A 26,941-nucleotide genomic window follows, 5' to 3' on the forward strand; every position below is an offset into this window, starting at 1 on the left:
AGGCCAAGTGTAGGGGGCAGTGGGGACGGACCAAGTGGGAGCAGGTGTCCCGGCTGGAAAGTTGAGGCTGTGGCCTCTCCCCACAGAGGGCGAACAAGGGCAGCAGGGCCATGGAGAGGCTGAGGAAGAAGCTGTCCGAGCAGGAGTCACTGCTGCTGCTCATGTCCCCCAGCATGGCCTTCAGGGTGCACAGCCGCAACGGCAAGGTGAGTGCCCGCCACCTCATGCCCTCCTGCTCAGCCAGGCAGACACCCCGGCCTAGGATGGCCTCTGACCCATCAACTGCCGCTGAGACCCGTCCAGGCAGGTGTGGGGCAGCTGTGGTCCCCAGCTCGTGTGTGGCCTTTGCAGCCACAGCTTTTTCTCTCTAGAGCATCCCCACACCTAGAGAGGCATGTCCAGCATGACACACGTGTCCCTCTGTCTGGTACCTTGGGCCGTGGCCCCAGGTTGAGTGGCAGTTGGCTCAGCTCCCACAGCTGGGAGGTGGTGGGGTTTCCAGGGCAAGAATAGGGCAGGGGGAGTCACAGGTCTGTGCAGACCTGGCCCTCAGTACAGGGATGCTCTCTGGGACCTCAAGGGCCAGAGAAACACCTTCTCTCACAAGCCTGGCTCCTGGTGCCATCTGTAGCCTGGGTCTCCTTCAGGGGCATCACACACACCTGTCATTGTGCAGAGTGGCTTGTTCTCTAGGCACGTGGCTGGGAGAGTCAGGGTGGGCTCTGCAGGAGCTTGTCTCTGGGTCTCAGCAGAAGGCTTGTGGGTGGGCTGTAGGTCAGGTTGGCATCTGCCTTCACCTCTGTGGATCCCACCTGTAATCTCCACTGTGTCTCTAAGCTATGGCCCTTCTGCCAGCATCATGCCCTGTCCCAGGTAGTTTAGGAAGGGGCTTGTGCCAGAGGTGAGCCTGCATTACACAGGTGCTATGTCCCGAAGCCCAGCTAACAGGAAGCACAGAGAGTGCCAGAAGTGACAAGCTGGGCCGTGAGCACACCTGGGCACCGGGCTCCACCCGGCTGGCAGGGGGGAGGGGGGAGGAGTCTCGTGCTCAATGGCACCTCAGGCTTTCAGAGCACTGGCTTAGCCAGGTGGAAATAACTGGGGTATGTTCTCTTTGCCCACCCTAGAGTTACACATTCCTGATTTCCTCTGACTATGAGCGCGCCGAGTGGCGGGAGAGCATCCGGGAGCAGCAGAAGAAGTGTGAGTGGCCTCAGCTTGGAGGCCTTTGCAACAGCAGGGCTGGCCGGGCATCCCCTCCTGTGGTTTTAAACCATTTATTTATTTGTTTGTTTGTTTATATATATATATAAGGGCTGGGCAGTAGGACCCTTTTATCCTTTATCTTTATGTTAGAAAATAACTTGGAGAAGGGCTGTCCTGACAGGCCCCTCTGCTCTGTCCACGTGGCTGGTACTTGACTGCTCTCAGAGCTGAGCACTCATTCCCCTCTGGGGCAGCCCCTTCCTTCTCTGCACACTTCCCACTGCTAGTGGTTTTCTGACTTCTGCGTTCCGAGCTGCCCCTGCTCCTGACAGTGTTGGCCGGTGGGAGGGCAGTCCTGGTTCCCTCCTCCACCTCCCAGCGGTATGGTTTGGGATTCATGAGCAGTCCTTGCCAAAGTTGGTTCCCACTCACATTCTGTGTGCCACTGTCCCTCTTGCAGGACAGCTAGGCCGAGCACCATATGCCAGGTGGCCTGGTCCTCTCATAGTGGTGGGTGGTCTGTCTCTTGTCGAAGCAGCAGTTTGGGTTCATGCTGCACAGATGCTGAACTAGGGACTCTGCATGCCTCTGACCTGCCTGAGCTCCCACCCCCCTAGGCTCATCATTTACACCTGTGCTGAGCCAGGTCTTCCCCCTGCTACTTCTGTGGCCGGGGGGACGAGGGGCTCCCATCAGCTCTGACAGTGCCTGTGGCCCAGCGTCTCCTGTCATGACATGGGGACCTAAACTGTTTTCAGCATGGCAGCATCTGCTCCCTGCCCAGTGTTATGCCCATAAATAAGCCCCTTTCCTCACCCGGTGGAGAGATAGAGGCCTGCAGTAGCAGCATGGGCGACAGAGCCCTGCTCTCTAACTGGGGAGATCTCACAGGAAGGTGCTCCCAGGTGGTCCTCTCATTCTCAGACCAGCCTAGTGGCCATGCTTAGGTGGTATGCAGGCTTGGGTGTTTGTGAGCATTATGCTAAGATTCCTCCCATGGGGCCACTCCTCCTTCTGCCAGCACTTCCCCTGGGAACCGATGGCCCCCTCCTGAGCCACCAAGCTGGCCCCTCCCTGGGGTGTGGTGAGGGTCAGGTGGGAGGGGAACACACAAGAACACCCCCAGGGGTATCGTGAGCATCGCTGGGAGGCACATCACTCTTCCACCCTCTCAGGTTTCAAAAGCTTCTCTCTGACATCCGTGGAGCTGCAGATGCTGACCAACTCGTGTGTCAAACTTCAGACCGTCCACAGCATTCCACTGACCATCAACAAAGAAGGTGGGCACAGAGCTGCTGGAGGGAGGACAGCCTGCTGCTGGCACTACTGTTCACACTGTCCTTGTGACTGGTGGACTTTTGTTTAGAAGGAATATGTGTGCATGTTATGGCCTGTTATCCTCTCCCAGGAGTGGACGGACAGGTTAGGAGCAGATGGCTTCCATCCCTACTCATGAGGTCTGAGACAGATGCTCCACAGCCCCTCTGTCCTGTGGATCTGGCCCCGCTTGCCTGTCCTCCCAGCCCTCCTCTCTGCCAGCTAGTTGCCGACCTCCACTTTTGGTCACACTGAGTTTTGCATTCACTGTTGCACACACCACATGTTCTCAGTCACACATACAGTATACTTGTGTGCATGCACCCGTGCACGTACACCCCGTCCACATCCCATGTCACCCCAACCCCCTCTCCTATTCTTGGAACCTTAATACAGTCTGTCTTGGTCCCTGGTCTACCTGTGGTGTCAACCCAACTAGATCCTAAGGTGCCCAAGACAGAAACCACAGTGGGTCATTGCTGGTACATGACACTGCCTCACCTGGTGCTGGGCAGTTGGCAGCCCTGCGGTGGCCACAGGATGGTTGATTTTGAAGCAGAGCCAGCCTGTCACCTGCCTCCCTCTACCAGGACAGAAGCTCACCTCTTTGGTCTCTTGCACAGATGATGAATCTCCTGGTCTCTACGGGTTCCTGAATGTCATTGTCCACTCAGCCACTGGATTTAAGCAAAGTTCAAGTAAGTGATTGGTTTGGGGAGGAAGGCAGTGGGGGCTGAGCTGGAGTTTCCACCTAGGAAGGACTAATCAGGGAAGGTGTGGGGAACCAGGGAAATTGTTCAAATGACCACCAGACTCCTTTGCCTCTGATTGCAGTGAGGTGCTAGTGCTGGTTGAGGCCAGCAGGGTGTGTAATTTCTCCAAATGAACTCTGTCCTTTCCCATGCATGTCTCAGATCCTGCAAGCTTGTGAGCTGCACCCCCTGCAGGCAGGTCTTCCAATTGCAGGGGCCAGAGTTTCATAGACACAGAACACTCAGCCCATGCTGCAGCTAGGTTCCAAGCCAGGAGGACTGTCGGCAGTGCACCTTGACCCGGTCAGCAGAGCAGATTTAGCTGCTGTGTCAAGCTGGATGGATAACACCCTTTTCCTCCTTCCCCTCCAAGGGGGTGGTCTCTGCCAGCTACTCAAGCTGTCAGAACAGTGAAGACTGGTTACATTTCAGTTGTGCTGATCTTTCAGGGTCCGCAGTAGGAGGACATAGGGCAGGCAAGGTTTTGCTAACCTTTCCCTTAATGGTTGCTGGAAAACAAAACAAGAAACCCCCAACAAGCCATAGACTGGGAGAAAATATTTGCAATACATGTGATAAGGGACTTATGTCCAGGATATAGAAAGAACTCTTACAACCCAATGCTAAGGAGACAACCCAGTTTTAAAAATGGGCAAAAGAACACAGCTATTGATATTCAGCTCTGTACCCCACAGATAAATACAATCAATTACATTTCAATAAAAGTAATAAAATTTAAAATGGACAAAAGATTAGGATATACACTTCACCAAAGAAATATGAGTAGCTAATGATCACATGAAAAGATGCTCGTTATCTTAGGAAAACACAAATTAAAACCACAGCGAGATAACACATCATAACCACAAGGATGCTAAAAATTTTTTCAATGAACACTAACACATGTGGGTGAGGATGTGAAGAAATTGGAACCCCACACACCGCTGGTGCAGATGTAACATGCTGCAGCCACTTTGGAAATCAGTTTCACAGTTTTTAAGAAATTAAACATATCCCTATCCTATAAGCCAGCAATCCCACTCTTAAGTATTCACTTTAGAAAAATGAAAACATGTCCACATAAAGACCTGTACAGATGAAGTATGTCACAACGAAATGCGTTACACCCATGCACTGACCTAACTACTCAGCAGTCAGAAGCAGTGAGCCACGGACAGAGGCAACAGCTCAGATGAACCTAAAAAAATACAGTGCTAAACATAAAAAGCCAAACGCAAAAGACTGTGTATTATAGCATTCTACGTATATGAAATCTCTAGAAAATGCAAAGTTTGGTGACGGAAAGCCTTCTAGTGGTTGTCGGGATGGGAGTCAGGAATGACTGCAAATGAACCTAAGGGGACTTTCTGGGTGAGGGCAATGTCCTAAAATGATTATGGTGCTGTTTACACTAGTGTTTAAATTTACTAAAAATCCTCAAATGGTATACTTGCAATAGGTGAACTGTATGGGATGCAGATTATGCCTTCATAAAGCTGTACCACACACATAGTTGTTTCCCTGCATCCTCTCTTCAGCTGCCCCGTAAATGTTGGTGTTTCCCAGGGTTCCTTCTGGGCCTCCCTCACTGCTCCCACTCCTGGGGCCTGTCCATCAGCAGTGCAGATGCTGCCTGAACGGCCTCTCAGTCCCCCAGAGTCTCTCTCCTGGCCTCCCCTGTTCCTTTCCATCTGTCTCCTTCACATCCTACACTCTAAAGTCCACATCCCCAAACTGTTTCTCTCATTTTATGCTCTGCCCCGGTGAGGGGCACCACTGTCCACCCCATCTGTTGGCTTGCCCTGCCAGGTAGACGTGGTTCTCCAGCAGCAGAGCTTCTTATCATCTCTGCTGCCTTTATGCAGGCCCTCGGCAGTGGCCTCTTCTCTGATCCTCACCAGCAGGCCTCCCTCATAGCCCCTTCAGTGGTTTTCCTAAAACACAAAATGCGCCCTGTTGCTTACCGCTTACAGTCCTGCAAGACTCCAGACACCGCACGGTCCAGCCCACTCAACCCCAGGCCTCACCTCACTCCTCTGCACCTCACCACCTTCCCTGCACTGGCCTGGGGCCCCCTTTGCTCCAGCTCTGTATGACTCATAGCCAGGTCTGCAGGTAGTAGATGCTTTCCTGGCCCCCCACCCTCCACACCCCCATGATGGCTGGCTTCAGTTGTGACATCACTGTTCGTGCTTGTCCCTGTGTAGTCATGGCACGTTTGCATCTCTGTCCATCCCACCCAGTGTAGGGCCCTTCTCACTGCAGGGGGCCGGGATTTGCCAAGTGACCGAGTGAGTGAATGTTCTGAGAGGTCCCGTTTCCCACCTGCACCCATGAAAACTCCACAGGGCAGAGTGGGGGCATTGCATGAGATGCTGGTGTTCTTGCTGGCCACTGGTTTGGTGCTTTATGTTGAAAAAAGAAAATTAAGACCATTTTTTTCTGATTTTGAAAATAGCACCTGTTTTTCTAGAAAATGCAGATGAGGTGAAAAAGCACAGTCACTTTCTTCTCTGTGTCCTTTCCCCACAGATCTGTACTGCACCCTGGAGGTGGATTCCTTTGGGTATTTTGTAAATAAAGCAAAGACACGAGTCTACAGGGACACGACAGAGCCGAACTGGAATGAGGTGAGGAGCCTGACGCAGGACATTTTCCACAGAGTCTAAACCTCCAGGGGCTCCCTGAGGGCTTCCCGCAAAGGCAATGCCACCAGCATTCTGGTAATCTCCTGGGGGCCGGGGTGACGCATCCAAGAGATTTTATCTCCATGTTACTGAGAATTTTACCCACCCACCCATCCCCCATCACAGAGAAATAGTCTGTTTTGCTGGAGAAGTGTTTGGAAAGAGAGCTTCAAAGGGCTTTTTGTCCTGCCTTTGTTCTCTCATAGTGTTTACTTGGTAGGTTTCCATAGTGTTTTTCCTCAGAAGTTGGATTGAGCTCACTGGGACCCTCTCGGTTTCCGGGAGCCTGGGGCTCTGCTGGTGGGGGCTGGGATGGTGACTGCAGGCCCATGCTACCTCTGTCTGCTATTGGATGGTCTCTGGGTGTTGTGTTAGCATAGTTTCTTGCCCTGCTTTCCTCAACCTTGGAGAGCTGTTGTGTAAGTCACTTAATTGTTTGGCCTTGAGCCTTTTGGAGCGGGGGAATGATTGCAGAGAGGCCAGTATGGATTAAATTTCCAGATCCATGAGAGATGCCATTTCCCAGCTTCTAGAGCAGCTGCGGCCCTCAGGGGCCTTGTTCTTTTTTTTTTTTTTTTTTTTTTCTTAAAAGATGACCGGTAAGGGGATCTCACCCCTTGGCTTGGTGTTGTCTGCACCACGCTCAGCCAGTGAGCTAAACCGGCCATCCCTATATAGGATCCGAATCCGTGGCCTTGGTGTTATCAGCACCACACTCTCCCAAGTGAGCCACGGGCCGGCCCAGGGGCCTTGTTCTTAATGATGTGTGTGGAGGCAGCCGGGCCACAACGAGCTGCCTCCCACCACCCCCCTGCTGAGGAGGAAACTAAGACCCACTGGGCTTCTTAGTCCACCCGAGTCACATGGGTCAGTGGAGCAAGCAGTAGGGCTGGGACCCAGGTCTCCTTTCTCAGCACCTCTACTCTTTGATCATTACACTTGCTGCCTGAATAGGATGGGGACACAGGGAGCCAAATAAAATGACCTGGTCATTATAGCTCTGGGCGTCCCTGCAGAAAAGGCCCAGTGACAGCTGTGATGAGGGAGGATCAGCGACATGGGATCCACTGAAGAAGTCCTTGTGGAGAGCAAGAGGGCTGTGGCGCCCCACAGAGGGGAGAGGGAGGTGTTCTAGGCAGTTTGCAGAAGGTTTGGGTGTGAGTCAGCAACAGAAGCTCCTAGGAGGGAAGCGTGAAGGCTTGGAAGGTTCCATAGCAGCAGGTGCCCTCACCTGTGTGTGGGGCATCCGGGGGGTCACGTGTTCCTGGCATGCATGCCTCACCCCCATTCAGATTCAGAAATAGCTGCTTTTTCTCCCCTTTCCCTCTTCTGTTTCCCTACCAAGAACCCTTCCATGCATCCGTGTGAAATGCAGAGTTCACTGGAGTTATGGGAGGGGTGATGGAGGAGAAAGCCAACACCACACACCACCGCAGACAGCGGGAAGCCCAAGGGAGCATTCCTTCCTCCAAGTCCCCCTCTCCCTTCTGTCACCTCCAGGAATCACTTTTCTCCCCTTTAATATAGATTTAATTTTTATAGCAGGTTTAGGTTCACAGAAAAATTGAGCAGAAAGGACAGAGATTCCTATACCTCCTGCTCCCCACCATCCACATCCTACTTGATGGGACATTTGTTACAGTTAATGAACCTGCACTGACACATCATCAGCACCCAGTGTTCGTAACTGACATTGGTGTTCACTCTTGGTGGTGTGAATTTTATGAGTTTTGACAAATGTATAATGACATGTATCCACCGTGTGGTATCATGTAGTTTCACTGTCCTAAAAATGAACCCACATTGACACATCATTATCACCCAAAGTCACAGACTATCTGCTTTTTTAACAAATACCCCTAAGATCCTGAGATGCTGGTGTAAGGAGTTTGGGTTAGGTTTGAGAGGCATTCAGAAATTCCAGAAGCATCCAGGCCAAGCCACAGCATTGTGACAGTGATGCTCACAAGGAATGCTCCCAAGGATCCCAGGGCTACGTGAGGAGGGTCTCAAGGCACAGATCCTTCTGGAGCAGCGAGGGCACAGTTCATGGGAAAGCCACAGTTCAGAGGCCCTTTTGGCACACAGTACCACATGCTGAGACCTTTTTGTTCACCGAGACCTCCCTTCCTTCTTGGGCCACAGGAGTTTGAGATAGAGCTGGAAGGCTCCCAGACCCTGAGGATACTGTGCTATGAAAAGTGTTACAACAAAATGAAGATGGCCAAGGATGACGGCGAGAGCACAGACAGGCTCATGGGGAAGGGCCAGGTCCAGGTGAGGCTGCCCTCCCCTCCCCCTCTCCACGTGTGCCATGTCCTTTCCCATTCGGTGCTCAGGGACAGTGAGCTGGCCTGGCTCTCAGGGCAGGGTGGGGGCTGCACCCAGGCTTGCAAAATGAGTCCGGCTGCAACCCTGAAACATCTGCCACAGGAGACCTGAGCCAGCACCTTCACAGGTCCTTCCCTGCCCCTCTGTCTGTTTAAGAGTCTGTTATGTCACATCTTGTTCCCAAAGGAATTTTAGTTGAACTTGTTTTTCCAGCTGGGGCCTTAGTTCCTTCATGGCCATAGGAGAGCCCAAAGGCAGAATGGTTAGGTGGTGCTGTGGGCTGAAAATGGCAGTCATGAGGCAACCTCTCCTTGGAAAAGCACAAGAGTGCCAGAGTCTACCTGCTTGACATCCCCTCTGTGGGGTCTAGAGCAAGTTTTTAGGGTGTGCAGCTGCATTCCTGAACAGGATGCATACAAGTCCCCCCCCACTAGAGTTAGTATAGAAGCCCCCAGGTGGGCCAAGAGAATGTACTCATTCAGGATCAGCAAGGGGGGACCCCTGGTCCTCAGGAAGAACTGTCTAGGCCCTCAGTCTTTCAGATATTTATCCAGCCTCTGGAAGCCCACCACCAGTTTTTGCACTTCTTGGCAGGCAGGAGCTGGTGCTGCCTGCCTGTGTTTCTTGTGGTCTCACCTGCACAGTTCTGTGGGGGTGGCTGGGAGAAAGCCCAGGTACCCACCTTCCTTACAGCACATTTATGGGACCCAGCTCAGCTGGTTCCTCCCTAGCCTTACCCCAGAGGTGGTTCAGGTCTTGGGTACTGCACCCTTCCTGGGACCTTCCATCTTCATGTAAGGCCTGCGGGGGGTGGGGGAGGTTGGCATTCCAGGTGCCGTGGGAGCACAGGGCTCTCCAGGAAGCCCCACCTCCCTTCCCCAAGGGAAGGAAGTAAAAATCCTCCTATGGTGAAGTACTGAGCACCAGGAATGATCAAGGGAGAGGGCGGCTCTTCCCTGAGTGATTTGTGTCTTTGCCAGTGATGGCCCACGTTCCCCTTGAGGTCAGCAAGTCCTTGCTGAGTGCCAGCTGCACCCACCCCTGGCTGGCCAGGTGCTCAGGAGATACTGCATGATGCCTCCTCTTTATTAGGAACTCAGTGGCTCATGACCTCCTGGGACTCCCTATACCTGAGCCCAGGTCTGTAAGCAAAAGTCCTCCCCTGGCCATCCTGCTCCTGCCCCCCACGTAGATCTTGCTCATCCTCCCAGCCTTTGGGTGGAATCTGTGGTGTGAGTCCACCACCCAGATGGGCCACTCTACTCCTGATGGATGCGGAGGAGGTTCCCAGATTTTGCTATTCCAGGAGCATTCTAGTGCTGGTCTTCTTTGAGAACCAAAGTGTTTTAGCATCTACCAAGTGGCAGTCATAGTTTGGGTGATGGTCGTGGCTCATGACCTTTCATGCCTATGCTTTGTCATTTGGTCTTTGTGGCAGATCTTTGAGAGCTCTTGCCGTCTGCCCATTTCTGTTACCATTTCTGTTCAAGGTCCCTGGGTAACCAGGGAGGTGAAGAGGGTAAAGTATGAAGCCATGGTCCCAGCCATGCTCCCGTTGCTGCCTGTCCTTCTCCCTCTCCATGGTTGGCATCTGCCTTCAGCCCACATTGCTCCTCACCCACATCCTCGGCCCTGGGGCTTGCTCCCACCCTGTATCTTACACAACCTCTTGGCAGAGTCCAGGGACACCAACAGGCTGGGTGCCCGGCTCATCAAACTAGTCAAAAGGAGTTTCAGATTCCACCAGCCTTTGATTTGAATTATTCAAATCTTCAACCACTGTAGTTTCCTCTCAGACAGTTTGGGGGTGTCAGCTAAATGCCCTGCCCCATCCCTGGGAAGAGGAGAGCAGGAAGGGTCAACAGGAAACCAGAGCTGGACAGTAGCGAAAGTGATAAGAGCAGATTTTATTCAGGACTGTTGCAATAGGGGAAAAGAGACCTCAGTATAGAACTGGGCTCCACTCCAAATACAGCATGGACAAGTAAGGATCTATAGCCAAGGAGCAGGGTGGGATTGGTGGGTGGAAAATTACTTACAGGAAACATTAGGAGTAAGGGGCTATTCTAGCAGGATTCTTGCTGACGACAGGCCAGGGTGATCAGACATCACTTGGGGGTCAGACAGCACCATCAGATATTGAGGGTGGAGGTTCTGCTAAACTGGCTTAGCAGGATTTTTGCTAAAATTGCATCTTGAGGATATGCTCAAGGATGGGGCCTACTTGAATAAAAAAGGCAGAGGAGGCTGACTAGAGTTTGGTTAAAGAGAGAATCTTCATCAGTTCCTCTGGCCCCACCACGCCCCATGAGGCCTAGGCGGGTCATTGCCCCACCATCCGTCGCCTGTAAATCGGGGCGGGGGGCCACGGAGCTGGGAGGGGTCAACAACGTGCTGCTCTCTAAGCCTGGTCAGTGTTAGCTGCTATTATTATTTTTATCTGTCATCATTATTTTTAGTGAAGAGGTGGCAGAGAAGGTGGATCCAGTTCTAGCTCCTAGTCACCGCTTCAGTGGGAGAGATGAGTGGGAAATGTGGCCCCTGGGCCTCCATCAAACGGGGAGGAATCCAAAGCAGTGTGAAGGGCGTGTATGACTCACACCATGTAGGTGGTGGTTGGCTGGCCCCTGGAGACCCAGGCTCCTGATGGGGGGGCTTGTTTATGGAATGCCAGGAGGAAGGAAGTGATGCTGATGACGCCCCGTGAACCTAGCCTGGACTCTTTCTCCCCCACGGATGCTGTTTTCTATGTGGGGTATACCTGGGAGAGGGCATCTGTGACTCATGGGACCAGGCTTCCAGGGTCCAGCTTTTCCCATAACTGCAGGCACCTTCCGTGCTCTGCCATGTGGGAGGGGGCACTTGGCTCTCTGCTTCTTGCTGCTGGGGGCTGCTGGGAGCTGCTGGGGATGATCCTACGGCCTCACCCCCACTCAACCCCCTGCCCCCCACATGCACCCTGGAGAAATTGACAGAGTCGGCAAAGCCCAGGGAAATTGGAGCCTCACAGCTGTTAGGAATTTTTTCCTTCAGTCTTTTTCTTCTCTCTTCTCCATTTGCAAACTTTCTAGCTTGCTAAATCCCCTTTGCCCTATTTCTTCTCCTTAGGGAGTAACTTTATATCAAGTCATAGAATTTTGTCTTCTCCCATTTCTCCCATTTGAGCCACTTCTGATCTTTTGTGTGTCTTCATTGGGCTCACAACTCAAATCCAACAGGGGCATCAGAGTTGATTGTTGTGATTGTTGTTGTTGTTGTTGCTGTTTTATATGAGCCTCAGGGTGAGATTCGGGCCTTGGGCCTCTGCTTTGATCTTGGCTTTATTTGAATTTTGAAGCTGGCGCTCAGGGCTGGCTGCATGCAGTGTCCCAGACTTCTCTACCAGCCCGGATTGCATGGAAAGCTGACCAGGTACAGGCCAGCGGGTCCGACTGCCCTTCTGGGCCTGCCTTGGCAGCCACACTCCAGCTGTGCACACACCAAGCCGTGAGGTCTGCTCTCTCCCTGTTCCTGCCCATTCTGCAGCAGTCGTGCCCCAAGAACCCACTGAAGTGCCTGGCCACAGCTGTGTGAATCCTGGAGATGACACCAAGACTGGTATGCTCCTGTGCACAGCAGCGCTGATAATGACAGCCCCAAACTGGAAAGAACCCAGGTGTCCATCAACTGGGGAGCAGACAAACAAAATATGGTAGATTCATACAATGGATCTGCGTTTGGATCTACAATGGATCAGCCTTAAAAAAAGAAAATTCTGTCACATGCCACAACATAGATGAACCTTGAGAATATTCTGCTAAGTGAGGTAAACCAAACATGAAAGGACAAATACGGTATGAGTTCAGTATATGAGGTGCGTAAAGTAGTCAAATTCAAAGACAGAAAGTAGATCAGAGGCTGGGGGAGAGAGGAATGCAGTTAGTGTTTAATGGGTCTAGAGTGTCAGTTTGGGAAGATGAAAAAGTTCTGGAGCTAGATGGTGGTGAAAGCCCCAGCCACCAGGGGGCACACCTGACCCTGGCTCAGTGCACAGCGAGGCGGAGAAGCCCTGGGCTTGGGCTCCCCCATACCCTGGCCAGCTTCAGCATCTTCACCTGTAAGAAGACAGATGCCTGGCTCTCAGAAGTTCCCAGTGCCAACAACTGCTCAGGAGTCCTCCTGAAGAAGCACACCACTACCACCATGAAGAGGGTAGTGATGGTGACGCAGGCACTAGTTTTGAACCCAGTTATGTTTTCTTCTTTAGTGTATATACCACAATGCTTCCTTTTTAAGTACATAATTGAATGCTTTTTAGTAAATTTATAGAGTTGTATGATTATCACCAACAATCCAGTTCTAGGATATTTCTGTCACCCCAAAACAATTTCCTCATTCCCATTTACCGTCACTCCCAGACCTAGGCTGATCTGCTTTTTGTCTCCAGAGATTCGCCCATTCTGCACATTTCATATAAGTGGAATCGCACCAGAAGTGGTGTTTTGTGACTCGTTTCTTCCACTTAGCATGTTTTCAGGGGCCATCCACATTGCAGCATGTGTCAGTACTTCATTCCTTTTTTATGACTGAATGATATTCCATCATTTTCTATACTACCTCTTTGTTCCTCCATTAATTCACCACTTGACAGACCCTTGGGTTGTTTCCAGTTTGGGACTATTATGGTTGATGCTGCTGGAAACGTGCTTGGTACAAGTCTTCTTGTGGACGTATGTTTTCATTCTTCTTGGGTAAACACCTGCTGGAATTGCTGGGTTGTGCAGAAAGTGGACTTTTTGAGGAAGTGCCCTACTTTTTTCCAGAGTGGCTACACCATCTTTACCCACAGTGGTCATGTATGCAGGTTCCCGCTTCTCCACATCCTCACCAACACTGGTTATGGGTTGTCTTATAGCCATACTGGGTGGGAGGGGTTTTCCTTTATTTTTTTAAGAAATGCTGGAGACTGATTGATTGGGATCAGAGAAGAGCAGCGAAGAGTTAAAGAAGTGATTTAGCTCAAGAGAACAGATGTGGTCACAGGAACAAAACCAGAGACAACAGGAACGGCAGGATTTCTCTTCCAGCCAGCACAGAGGTTCTCTGGTGGTCACTGTGAAGACCCACCCCAGGGCATAGGTTATCGTGCAAACGCATTGAACTCATGCAGGAGCTACTGGGGACCCCCTGCAGGACCATCTGGAGTGGTGACTGTGGGCAGGGAGGAAGCTGTTGTCTATGAGGAAGCAAGTGAGGAGGGAGGGAGTGAGCGTATCCTCCCTTGGACAATTTAGTTATGGCATCCCCCCCAGACCAGAGGTGGGCGAGAGGATGCCCTATGGTCATACGGGGCAGGGCACTGCCTGGTTGTCAGCAAAGCCACCACCCAAGGTGGTCAGTGACACTTCAGAGCAGCGGTCAATGCCTGCCCCAGCCTCCTACCTCCACCGCCTCCCTGGAATAGATGTGCAGGGAAGTTTTCTAAGCAGACCTCTGGGCAACCGTCCACCAGGCCCCCACTTTGCCCAACCCCAGGGAGATAAGTAGTGACCCAGCTCATCTTCCTGAGACCACTAAGTATGAGCAGACAGACCCCCGCCTCTCCAGTTCCCTTCCGAGCAGCAGGCACATTCCTCACCGAGACCTTGCAACCTAGAGGAGACCCTTGAGGGCATCCGGAGTGCTTTAGTTTTTCCCTTGACTGCCATTTCCCCCTTGGTCATCTGTTTTTCCAATCCCTGGTCTCTAGAGTCTTTACCTCTCTGGTGCTTTAAATAACTGCGTGAGAGAGCATTTGAACATTTTTGGGGGTTGGACTGAGCCAAGGCACAGGCCTCTTCATTTGAACTGTTCTCTATGTTGCTTCCGCTCTGCTAAGCCCCCTCTGGTCTTTGGAGTGGAGCCAGCCTCAGGACAGCCTTTCCTACTCGAGCCGCTGATTTGCAGCTGCTACAAGGGCTGAGTGCCCAGAGGCCAACACGCTGGTCTCCAGTCACTGGGTGCCACACACAGGGGCCCGGTGAAGAGCCAGCCTGGCAGCATGTGGGCCAGGTGGGGGCGGGCCCTGGATGTCAGTGCTCAGGCTGAGGCAGACTGACCAGTCACACACATGTTAGTCAGTGTCTCCAGACTGGAGCCACAGGAAACCAGCCCCTTGAGAAGGAAACACGGCTTTTCTGAGCTTTAGAGGAGACCAGGACACATTGGAATTCCCGTAACCAGTAGGCTACGGGGGCGGGGGGGGGGGTTCCCACACAGACAAAAAAGTAGAACCCGGGGGTGATGGGAAGCTTTGACCTTGGCCGGCCAGACTGTGGGGCGGGGCTTTCCTTGAAGCCTGGTCAAAAGGCAGCAGAGGGGCTGGCCAGTTAGCTCACTTGGTTAGAACACGGTGTTACAACACCAACGCCAAGGGTTCAGATCCCCATACTGGCCAGCAGCCCAACAACAAAAAAAACACAGTAGCGGAGGCCGGAAGCTCCTCACTGCACTCCTGTCCAGCCCCGCCGGACCCTTCCAAACAGCAGGGCCAAGGATGCGGGAGTCGCCGTCCACCCCCATCGTGACGCGGGGCCTCCTTCGGTACTTCCACCCCTGCCAGGCAGCCTCTGCTAAAAAGCACCTGTTCACCCATGGCACCGCCCTGTGGACTCACATCCGAAACCTCGTGTGCAAGGGCAAGGTGGGCTGGGGTGTAGGCTGCAGTTCCTGGGGGCTGGGAGGGGAAGACGGCTGCTTTCCCTGTCCCTTGCTTACTTGGACTCTGGGCTGCTTGTTGGCTGCTTTTGCTCATTCTGGGTTTTCGAGGGTGAGGGGCCCAGCAGTTACCATTCTTTGGTGGGAAAAGGAATGAAGGATGTTTCCTGCTGAACCTGCCTCTGGGTTTCTGTTTTTTAAAGCTCCCAGCAGTGGTGTTAAACTCTGTTTCCTGGGAGGAAACCCCTTCCTTGGGTGACCAGGACATGGGACTTGGGGGTGATGGGCCAGCAGATGCATGTCCTTCCTCTCCTCCATCCATGCCTAGGTGGTCAGAGGCGGGAAGGACCCTCATGTCATCCCCCTCCTGCCTTCCCTGGTGGAGGCCCAGGGTTGACTCTTGAAGGGAAGCACCATTTGGAAGATTTCTGTTTCTGAGTAGTTTGTGATTCATTGGTTCCTGGTCATAGACCCTGCTTCCATGGCCCAGAATGTGGCCTCTAGAAACCTCCGAGGACAGATGCAGAATGAGAACCTGTAACTACACAGCCCCTGGAGGGAGCTATTCTTCCATGCTTTGTTTTTCTGTTATTCGGGCTGTACATTTCAGATCCTTGCGAAATGTAAACTAGTAGGACCTAGAAGGGGAGGTGAGGAGGGCTTACACCTGCCTGTGATGAGCCTCTGTGCTGAGCAGGTTCAGGGAGGCCCAGGTGCACACACCTGTAAGATAGAAGCAGCTGGGCTCCTTGACCTGTTCCAGAGCTCCTTGTTTTCCAGCCTTCTTAGGCCCAGGTGGCTGGGGCCTCTTGGATCCCTTGCAGTGGATAAACAACTGCCTGTCCGGAGTTCCTGTCTAGACCTGGCACTGTGCTTAGCACTGTTGTGTGTGAGTGTGTGTGTGTGTGTGTGTGTGTGTGTGTGTGTGCACGCATGCAAAAGTCACAAGATGTGGTCTCTGCTCTTAAGTGGCTTGCCTAGTAGCAGAAATGAAGCATCACCAGAAGCAAGTGATGAAACCTCAAGGCCATATGTGATGTGTGCCACATTATATGGTATGGGACAGTGGCTCTCTAGCCTGTCTTCACACCAGAGTCATCTGGGGAGGTTTCTAGTTGTGCGAATACCAGGTTCCACCCAGAAATGCAAGTCTAGATCTCTGCTGGTAGAGTCTGGGGAGGTGTCTTTTAAACAAGATCCCTCCAGGTGCCGCTTACTCACCCAGCCCAGCCAGTGGTCTCAGCTGTATCCAGAAACTGCTGATGTAGAGCCTGTGCTCGCCAAAAAGGGGAAGACAGAACCTTCATGGACAGAGGGCATGTGGCTTGTCCAGGAAGGTCATGGTGTTTTAAACCAGCACAGACTGTTTGTTTAGGTGACATTAAACAGCAAGTTCCTGCAGACCAGCTGCTTGGACAGTGCTCTGTGTGGGTAGAAGTTAGAGAAGCTTCCTCCCAGCCCCATTCACCAGTTGCATGGTTTGGGGCCAGGCTTTGGATCCTTCTAGGCCTGACTCTGAGCCGTAGGACTGGCCTGGCCTGGCTTGGCCTGGAGGCTCCTCCTGCCACAAACCAAAACCATGGTGCAGGGTGAAAACAGTGTCTGTGATTCCCTAGATAGCAGCTCTTGGATGCTATGCCCCAGGAAATTGCTACTGAACTTGGGCTTCCCAAAACATCTCTTAAACCGACTGCTCACCTCCGCTGAGCTTCGGGTACTGGTGGGGGGAAGCAGGAGGGAGAGAAGCTGCCAGCCTGGACTTCGGCTCCCATCTGGAAGGGATGGGTGGAGGGAGGAGGGTGGGATGCAGGGCCCCAAGCTATTACCAACTCAGCCAGCAAGGTCAGGCCCCAGGCAGCAAAGGTCTGGGAGTAGTACATTCCAGGGCCCTACTAGCAGGTCCTTTCCTCTCTTGGCCTCCATATAGAGATGCTGGCTGCAGTCGGACTCTGCTTTAGACTTAGGTATGGAGAAGTAGTCAGTGTGGGCTGCTGCCCAGCAAGGCCTCTGAACAGACCTGAGAGCCTGTATTCATCATGACCCCTTGCTTTCAGCTGGACCCCCAGACCCTGCAGGACGGAGACTGGCAGCGCACTGTCATTGCCATGAATGGGGTATGTACCCATGGGGCTCTGTTGGCACCTGCTTCCCCAGAAGGCTAGGGTAGTCCCAGTTCTTTCAGAAATAATCAGAAGAAGGCTAAGCCTGAGCTAGTGTCTGAGAGGGAGTGTAGCTGGAGGAGGGAGGGGACCCCAGAGCAGAATCACTGCTCATAGGGAGGAATCGCTCCTATTTGGTGGCTGTGGGGCACTCACGACCAGGCCCTGGGCATCCCTCCTCAAAGATCTCATGGTACTATCAGGTGGGTGGGGCCTCTACCTGGTGCCTTGGGGTCTGCCCATAGAAACTGACCCCCAGTGAGTCTTCAGCTACCCCGGAAAGGTTTAGACCTTAGAAAAAACACAGCCATACAGAGAAAAGATCTGGGCATATATGATAAAATTTGGTCAGTCTTGGCTTTTATGTTATATTGTTTTCTGTACTTATTCTCTACTTGTTTTTTTCATTGTTAGTAAGAAAGAGAAGCAATGGGGATTGTGGGAGGAGGTTCTGCAGGAGCTGGTTCTTAAACTGCCTAACCATTCCTGGCTCTCTCTGAGTTGGACCAGGGGCTTCATGCTGGCCCTGGGGGTGGAAAGTTTTGCTGAGACCCCCCGGGAGCTCCGGGACCTTGGACTGTGAGGCCCAGAAGCATGAAAGGGCTGTGCCCCTTCTTCTCACTGCAGACGGAAATGAAACTCTCGGTCAAGTTCACCAGCAGGGAGTTCAGCTTGAAGAGAATGCCTTCCCGAAAACAGACGGGGGTCTTTGGAGTCAAGATTGCCGTGGTCACCAAGTGAGTGTGGAGGTCCTTGGGCTCACACACCAAGGGCACCTGCCCCTCTAGGTGTTTTTCAAGAAAGAGCAGACATGGTTCTCTCCTCTCTGTGCTGCACCAGGAGGCCTCCCACCCCTGGAGACCTCTGTGCTTAAGTACCTCTCCTGTTTACTGCAAAGCCAGCTCAGGAATGTCTTTGCCTCCTTCCTTGGATGGCAGTGGTCTGGCTCCCACAGGACTCCAGGAACTGCCCAAGTGCAGGGTTTTCTTCCCTCGCTTGGAATTGGTCATGATCCCAGGTTCCTGTGCAATGATTGTAACCCCTGCCCTTTTGTCATGAGTCAGTTGCCAGGAGGAGCCTGTTTGTTGGTTTGAGGGCAGTTGTCAGAACACAGGCCACTTCCTCCCAGAATTCATCACTTTCCCAGGATGGAATCTGGCCAGGCCCTGACCTTGCTGGTCATCTGGGCTGGAGCCTGCATCAGTCCTTCCCCAGACACCGACTTGTATCTAGACACTGCTCCTCCTCTTCCCCCAACAACACCCCAGCCATCCCCGCAGCACCTCTGGAAGGTACTGGGCATGAGCCAGGAAGACTCCGTCAGCAGCTATCCCAAATGAGTGCCTCTAATGAGGGTGGTTTTTGCTCCTCAGTCCAGTTGCAAAACACAACTAAAGTTAAGGCTGCAAAACAGCACTGACTTCCGTCTTTGAAGTATTCTTACTTCAGGGTTCTATGTGAAGGTATTGAAATTGTCTGCTGCTGGGCCGACCCATGGCTCACTCGGTAGAGTGCGGCACTGGGAGTGCAGCGGTGCTCCCGCCGCGGGTTCGGATCCTATATAGGGATGGCCGGTGCGCTCACAGGCTGAGCGCAGTGCGCGCGACACCAAGCCAAGTTTGCGATCCCCTTACCAGTCACAAAAAAAAAAAAAAAGAAAGTGTCTGCTGCTAAGGCTCGGGGGAGAAAAGTGTTTAGAATCTCAGAATTCTGAGCACTAGTGCTTAGGCAACCCTGTGGAGTCCTTCATTCAGCAGATGTTTGCTGAGTGCCTGCCACGTGCAGGGCTCGTCTCGCAAGGAGGCTGAGGGGGTCAAGGGATTCGCCTCTCACACAGCATGTGAATGGCAGGACCAAGATCAGGTCTGACCCAACTTTCCAGACGCTGTGCAGCCACTTGTTAACACAAGGCCTGAGATCTACTGCACTTCCTGTGGCCAACTTCATTTAGAAAAGCCTCCTGACCTCCCCCCAAAGATCATGTTTAACTGGCAGGGTGTCCTTCACACTACTTCCGGCTCTAGAAGGGCCCTGATGAGAAGGGCCCAGTGTTAATTGTGAGCTTGTGGAATGGAGGGGAAACATGCCCAAGGCTTTGTGTGCAGCCCCAGACCCAGGCACCTTCCTCACCGCCATCTCCAGGTGTGCAGATAGGTGGCGGGTTTCTCCATGCTGCGGTGCGGCCTGAAGCAGGGCTGCCAGGGCACTGAGGACATTTCTTCTCCCCTACAGGAGAGAGCGGTCCAAGGTGCCATACATTGTGCGCCAGTGTGTGGAGGAGATTGAGCGCCGGGGCATGGAGGAGGTGGGCATCTACCGCGTGTCTGGAGTGGCCACGGACATCCAGGCACTGAAGGCGGCCTTTGACGTCAGTGAGTGTCGGCCCAGGGGTGCGGGATGGAGGTGTGGGCGGTGGAGACTGTGTGGCTCGTGCCTGCTGTCATTCTCCATGCCTTTTCTTCACTTACTGTTTTGTTATTTTTAAAAATGAGAAGAAAAAAATAGTAATAACAATAATAAAATAAAAAATGAGAAGATAAGAAAGTTGTGGGGAGAGCTTCTACAGAAGTCAGTCCTTAAACCATCCTGGCCACTCGTGCCAGTTGCTGAGTTGGACCAGGGGCTTCCGTGGGGCCTTTTCCTGCCTACCCCAAGGATGGACAAGAGAGCCGAAGCCCAAGGGTTCAGTGCAGTCTGGCGACTGGTCCATTTGGGGATGCGTAGAGCAAGGGCAATGACATGACCCAGCTTCTGCTGGTGCTGTGGCGTCTCTGTCTCATTAACATGCTATGAAGGAGATGGAACTGCCCCAGTTGCCAGGCAAGGACACCAAGACCCCAGAGGGTCCTTGTCCAGTGTCCTCAAAGTGGCAGGTGGCAGAACCAGGACTCACCAGGACTTTGTGCCTGCAGAGACTCTTCCATGGGGCACACACCACATGCCCTGACCTGGAGCCCTTGAAGGCCCAGTGCCCCTAGGTGGGCCCTGCTATAGTTCAGGCTCCCCTTGGGTGACCAGAGTGGACATGTCAGAGTGACAGCGGCCACCTGAATCCAAAGGAAGGCACCAATTTAAACACAGAAACAGATCAAATAATCCCAGTGCCTTCCTGTTATCAGAAGATGCCTGTGTCAGGGCAGTTGCTACCTACAGGACAGAGCCACCCAATTCCTGCCCAGGTGCCGTGTCCTGCTTCACTGGCCTCAGAGCCGCCTCCTGGCCAGGCGCATCTGGCTCTGCCACCAGGCTGCTCCTCGGGAGCAGGGGAGAGGTGTGGGGTGTGCACACCTCCCCACCAGCCCCACACAGATGCAGAACCTCGGGATGCTTGGGAAGAGTAAGATGAGCTGCTCAAAGGGGAAGGGACCCACAAAGCAGCCGGTGTGGCAAGTACCACACTTTAGGGACAGAGATCCGCTCCATTTCTGTGCTCTTTCCAGACAACAAGGACGTGTCTGTGATGATGAGTGAGATGGACGTGAATGCCATCGCTGGCACGCTGAAGCTCTACTTCCGAGAGCTGCCCGAGCCCCTCTTCACCGATGAGTTCTACCCCAACTTTGCCGAGGGCATTGGTGAGCACTAGAGGCCTCAGCCTTGCAGGACGCATCTCCCCACCTCCCCTACTGTCCACTGCCACCCTGGAGGTTATCAAAGGCAAGGCAGGGAACCCAAGCTCTGCCCTCTCTGCCATGGTCTATAGGTCAACCCAACCTCAGAAAGCTGGTTGTGAGGGGCAGGTGGACAAGAGCCAAGGCCATTCCCAAAGTCTTCTGCCCACCCTCAGAGGGCTGCCCGCTGTCCCCATCCCTCAAATAGACCAGGAGGGTAAAGCATCTGGCACTACTGTGGCAATGCCCAGGTGCGGGGCCCTGAAGGCTGCAGTCATCTGTCTAGAACAGGGCTGAATGCAGCTTCCTGGGCCAAGGGACACCCTTCTCCACTAACCCCAGGTCTTGGCCTAGTCAAGCACATGTTCAAACCCGGCCTTCACCCTAAGTCACCCTGCACGGTGATGTCCAAAGGGAGACATTGTCATACACAGTAGCTGCAGCCTCTGCATGCCCTTAAGATGAGTCTGCCTCCCAGGCCCGTCCAGAAAGGACCTGGTCTCTCCAGCCTGGGAGTGCCCCTGAGTGCACAGGGCATGAGGGAGCCTCCCTGGGCTTGGCAAGGCTGGAGCCTTGCAACCTTCCTTGTCCTTCCCTACCTGTTGTGTCCTGTGCCCAGCCTTTCTTGCATTGGGATCTTCCAAGGAGGAGGAGGTGGCGGAAAGTGGCCGAGTCAGTCCTGAGGGCAGCTCTGCCCCCAGCACCTTCTGCTGCTGGTCCCCGGGGTGCTATTGACCCCTTGGAAATAGAGAAAAGGTGTCAGGGTGGCTCACACCCCAAACAGGCACCCATCACAGGGTCCTCACTGGGGGCCCGCACTGGGAGAACAAAGACAATGACAGGCCTGGACTGTCCAGTACTCTCCAACTTGGACCCCAGGGTGCTTCATGTGATCACCCTCAGGAGAAGCCTCCAGCCCATGGTTGTGACCCTAAGTCACCTCCCCACTTTCTGCAGCTCTTTCAGACCCCGTTGCAAAGCAGAGCTGCATGCTTAACCTGCTGCTGTCCCTCCCAGAGGCCAACCTGCTGACCTTCCTCTTCCTTCTGGATCACCTAAAAAGGTAGCCCCAGTTCTTCCATGGGTGCCCTTGGCTCCAGTCTTCCCTGCCCTGTGGGCTCCCACCAGGCACTAGGCACCAAGCAACAAGGGCTTTTTCCCCCCACCCCTCTCTGTTGTTACTCACCCCTCCGGGGCCTGGAGCCATTGCCACCCTCCCTCTGCACCATGGCCTTAAGTAAAGTGCAGGGGCTTCAGCCACAGCCAGCGCCATACTTGTGGTTCTTGCCACCCCCACGCCACCACACCCCTGCCCCAGAATGGCCAGCACTGACCCAGCTGCCTGCTGGCCTTGAGTGCTCTTTGTCCCAGACCCTCAGACCCAGGAGAAGCTGGGGTGGAGTCTGCTTCCAGCACAACCAGAGTCGAGGGCGCTCCCTCCCTGCCTGGGCGGCTGTGCTATAGAGTTGCATGAGGCAGAAAAGCTCGGTGCCCGCCACCACATTCCCTGAGGGTTCCAAGGTGGCCACCTGACCCCTCTGCTCTGGCCCTCTACAGGGTAGCAGAAAAGGAGACAGTGAACAAGATGTCCCTGCACAACCTCGCCACAGTCTTCGGCCCCACACTGCTCCGGCCCTCAGAGAAGGAAAGCAAGCTCCCTGCCAACCCCAGCCAGCCCATTACCATGACTGACAGCTGGTCCCTGGAGGTCATGTCCCAGGTACAAGCAGACAGGCTGTAGCCCATGTCACCCCGACCTAACAGAGGCAGCCTCTGCCTGCCCCACCCTGAGTCCTGCCAGTCATTCCTACCTGCACAGTATGGAGGAGGTGGCCAAGACTTGCCTGGAGCCACATGGATGGGAGGGCAGGGAGGGCCCAGATGGCTGCTCATCCCTCTCCACCTTGCAGAGCCCAGCCACTTGTAGTCCCTCAGGTGCACCCTGCTTGGGGCTTAAAACACCCCACAATCATGCCTCATCAGGACCCCCAACCCACTCCTGGATCTCTTGTTGTAAGGGGCTTGTGTCACCAGCAGGGGCCCAAAGCACCCTGAGCTGGCCTTGCAGGCTTAGACCAAGAAGACCTTCCCAGCAGCAGCCATGAGCATCCCTCTGAGCCATTATCCTCTTCCCTCCTCACCCGGGTAGGTCCATGTGCTACTGTACTTCCTGCAGCTGGAGGCCATCCCTGCCCCAGACAGCAAGAGACAGAGCATCCTGTTCTCCACCGAAGTCTAAAGGCCCAACTCCATCTCCAAGAGGCCGGCAGAACAGCCTGGAAACCTATAGTCAAACAGGCCGTCCACAGAGTTGGAACCGAACTTTCTTGAGGTGTAATTGAGCCACCCGCAAGAGCTGGGCCATCTGCCAAGAAACAGCTACCTACCCAAAGCAGGCGGCCAGGTAGCCCCGGGCAAATTTGTGCCCAGAGGGGTCTAGGAGCCCCAGGCTGGCCTCAGTCTGTGGTTTCCCATGCTGCCACCAGAGGGCGCCCCAAGCCAGCACGTCTCAGCACGCAGGCCTGGCGGGGATGAGGCGAAAGGAGTGGTTTTTATGAATTTAACTTATCAGAACAGAATTCTACTGGATTACTTGTCAAGATGCACCCTCTCTGGGGAGGAGGGAACATGACCACATTCCCGCACTACTGTGTCTTGAATAAACGCTGCTGCTGCTTCATACTCTGGGGGCCACACCCCTGTCCCTGTGTAGGTGGGGGCATTTCAATTTCCCTGACTTAGAAATTTGACTCCCTTTGTAACAGGGTTTGAGACGCTAAGTCAACACTGTAGTGTTTTGACTCCATTTACTGCTTGCTTCTTTTTCTTTCTAGAAGGATTTCTGTTCAGAAGTGGGTCTACTTACCTGCTCTTTTCTGTTGCTTGGTTTTTGCTGTGTATATGCTCCTTGGAAGGCAGCTCCGCCTGGAGCTGTGAAATGTCCCAGGACCAGACACCAGGGGGAGGGTGGCCCAGGCCATGCACTTTATTGTTTGTTCTCCAGGGAGAATGACTGTGTTCACCAATCCTGACTGTCCACCGGCCTGTGCCCTCCTTTTGATTTTAAAAGGCCTTGATTTCTCTGGCTCCGCCCTGTCCCAACCATCCCCTATGCAGGAGGCTTCATTTCCTCGCTCTCAGCGCAACAGACTCTGTTCACTTTTGTAAAAGTTTCCTCTCAGTGGCAGCAGCTTGCTGACAGCTTATTTTAAAACTCTGATCCGAAATAGCCTTTTGATACTTGAATATTTTTAAGTTTTATACATAGTTTCTAATTTTTTTCCTAACAGACTCAGATACCTAATAAGATGTTAGAGCGTACTCTGCGGGCAGCCTGTATCCTGGCAGCATTTGTCTTCCTCTGAGCACCAGCTCGGTTTTCATCAGGAGTCCTTTCTGAAGTTGCTGGAGCATCGGAAACATGGAGGGTTAGGAACAGGCCAGGGATAGGGATGGGCGGCTCCTGTGCCGGAGCCTGGGCATTCTCTGTAACCCCTCCTGACCGCAGTTTAAAGAAAAGGGACCTGGGGAGGTCACTAAGTATTTTGAAGAAACAAACCCATGAACAGTTGCATCGCTTCGAGCCTTGAGGCAGGGAGATGGAAGGGAAACTGAGGCAGAGTTTTCAAGCTAGTCTTGCAGGGGGAGAGGGTGCAGCTAGCATGGAGGAGGGAAGCACAGTAGGACTCAGGAAAATGTGTGCTGGTCGTCACATGGCGACACCAAAACCTGTGGGGCACTGTCCCCATCCTTCCCATGGCAGGTGCAGGGGGTGGGGTTTGCCCTCCTGTCAGTGGATAGCTCCTGCTGAGCCTGCAGCACATGGGGAGCCCTGACAGCCAGGGCCCACACCCCTACCCCACAGCTTGTGGATGGGCCAAGGCAGGGAGCAGAAAACAAAGTTGCTTGAAGGTTTTGTCTGCATATGGTATTTATTTAGTTGTGCTTTTTTCTCGAAAGGAGAGCAGAACCATTTTAAAGCAGTGCCGCCCTCACAGGCAGCGAGAACAGAAAAACAGGAGTGTCTGCCCTCTACACATTTCTGGGCCCAATGGGCTCCTGTGGCCTGACTTCCCATCCCCATCTGTCTCAGCAACCCTCCAGCCCTGCAAGGGAAATGCATTTTTTTAGAAAAGCCAAACCCAGCCCTTGTTTCTGTTTCCTCTGGTGTCTCATGATTTGCATCTGTCGCCTTGAAACTGGAAAGCAATATATCAATGTCTGTGCCAATTTTCATTCCCTCCCCCAACCCTTTCCTCTTTTTTCTTTTTATTTATGTAGGATGTATGCTGTTTAATGATGGAATGACCACTCTTTCTTGTGTAGTTGTAAAAGTGTTCCTCCGCCGCCAGGCCACGGTGGCAATGGTCACTTTGGATCTGGGGCTGCCTCTGTTACCCCATCTCATGCTACACAGGCCTGTGGGTTGGCAAAGCCAGCAGTGGGGTGGAAAATACCGTGTTCTCCAGGAAGGGGGCATAGCCCTCCCCATGCGAAGTGGCTGGGGCCTAGAGCCCAGTGTGACCTTCCAGGGGCATTTTTGTCGGACTCTGCAGTAAGAAGTGACGCTTTTTTTGTCTGTGGCCCTGCGTCCGGAACCCAGCCTCCTCACGGCAACCCAGCCTTCCCTCAGAGGGTGGCTGGCTGGACTCTCAGCAGCTGCGATCCTGCTTTTCAGCTCAGCCCTCTGTAAACCACCGTAGAGAGAGGACTGTTGACACTTTCATTAAAGTTACCTGAGACTACTTACATCAGTGGTCATTTCTGGATTAAAAAGAAAAACCACGATCAGCGCCTCTGGGAGGAACCCCTGAGCTTCTGGGGTGGGGAGTGGGGTGAGCAGGGAACCTGGAAGCAGCAGCAGGCACAGTGAAGGGGCTGGGTGCCCAGGAGGACTTGCTGCTGAATCATGCCACCCAGGAGGGCAGCATGCATGGGGGTGGGGTCTTGGTGCCCACAGGCAGGTGTCAGCAGGGCAGCATTAGGACATGGGGCAGCAAAAGCAACTCTGCTGAGTGTGGGGTGGGTGGTTTGCACAGTGCCCAAGGCCTTGACTAAGAGAGACGAGACATTGCTTAGGAAATGCCGTTCTGACTCCGCAGATGGGGCAGACAGCAGATGGGGCATCCCAGCTGGCACTCCTTTGCCGTGCTGGGCCCAGGGGCAGGGAAGGCTCCAACCACGCAGCCTGGACCTGGTTCTCACCTGCGGCCACTGCCCTGGCATGAGCTCCTCAGTCATGGGCACTTTCGGCTTTGACTGAGGTGTGGTGGTGCTGCCAGGCCCAGTCTTTCTATTACCTGCTCACAGGACATGTGCACTCTTAGCCACCTCGGGCTTTGCTTAGAAAAAACCCATCCAACTTACAGGCACAGAGGCAGGCATGAGACATGGATCCTACCAAGATGAGCGCAGCTCGGGGAGAGTGGGCCACATCCACTTGCCATCCACTTGCCCTGGGTGGTGCCTGCTGCCACCCTCACTGAGGCTCCCAGGGAAGCAAGGCTGCAAGAGGCCAGTGAGGTGGCCAGGGGATGGGCGAACCTGGGGGCTTCTTCAGACTCCGGGGTGGTAGTTATCGGCCGTCTGGTCAGCTGTCTTGGGGCCTAGAGGAACTTGTTACAGGTCTGCTGCCCACAGCAAACTTCCACGCTTGTCTCCAAATACCACTTCCTGTGGAGTGTCTCCATCACCAATGCCACTTCACTGACCATGGGAGACTGGAGGGGCCCTGGGTGGGGAGACAGGACCTATGGCAGCAGCCTTGAGCTGAGGGTCACCCTTCGCCCACTGGTACCTGGTGGAGGTCACATCAAGGGCTCCATAAGGGGACATGCCTTCACACTTGGGTTAACCGAAGATCTCAGCAACCTCCTCCTGTAGGTATAAGGGTTGACTTTGGGTCCTGTCCTGACAGAGAAAACTGTGTGTACACCATGCTGTTCTACCCACTCCAATGTCTGCTGATGCCTAAAAGGTTACAGTTAGTGCCCACCACCCCTACCCTCCTGGTCCTGTTTGGAAAACTTACACACAGCCCTTTGCATCTTTCTTACTAGGAGTTGATATTTTGAGCAAGAGCTGACTGTCCCCACGTTCCTGAGATTAGAGGTCATGTCCGGCCAAGCCTAGGCCAGTGGCATGGCCCAGGGAGCAGGACCATTCACTACTGCCCCAAATCTGAGATCATTACACCTCAAAGA

At 53.5% G+C, this 26,941-nt stretch overlaps 1 protein-coding gene across 1 annotated transcript in view; it reads left to right on the forward strand.

Annotated features, from left to right (window-relative positions):
• The window catches only part of BCR (BCR activator of RhoGEF and GTPase), a 123,637-nt gene extending 98,152 nt beyond the window's left edge, over nt 1-25,485 (forward strand). Inside the window, exons 11-23 of the mRNA XM_063085870.1 lie at nt 87-206; nt 1,128-1,203; nt 2,382-2,486; nt 3,147-3,221; nt 5,808-5,905; nt 8,108-8,239; nt 17,023-17,082; nt 17,755-17,864; nt 19,360-19,499; nt 20,568-20,702; nt 21,696-21,801; nt 22,296-22,458; nt 22,888-25,485. Coding sequence (XP_062941940.1) covers nt 87-206; nt 1,128-1,203; nt 2,382-2,486; nt 3,147-3,221; nt 5,808-5,905; nt 8,108-8,239; nt 17,023-17,082; nt 17,755-17,864; nt 19,360-19,499; nt 20,568-20,702; nt 21,696-21,801; nt 22,296-22,458; nt 22,888-22,977 — 1,410 coding nt within the window. The 3' untranslated portion in view covers nt 22,978-25,485. The remainder of the gene's footprint in view (nt 1-86; nt 207-1,127; nt 1,204-2,381; nt 2,487-3,146; nt 3,222-5,807; nt 5,906-8,107; nt 8,240-17,022; nt 17,083-17,754; nt 17,865-19,359; nt 19,500-20,567; nt 20,703-21,695; nt 21,802-22,295; nt 22,459-22,887) is intronic.
• The last annotated feature ends 1,456 nt before the right edge of the window (nt 25,486-26,941 follow it).

Source organism: Cynocephalus volans, chromosome 2 (genome assembly GCF_027409185.1).
Source record: "Cynocephalus volans isolate mCynVol1 chromosome 2, mCynVol1.pri, whole genome shotgun sequence".
In the NCBI taxonomy this organism is placed as follows: Eukaryota; Metazoa; Chordata; class Mammalia; order Dermoptera; family Cynocephalidae; genus Cynocephalus; species Cynocephalus volans.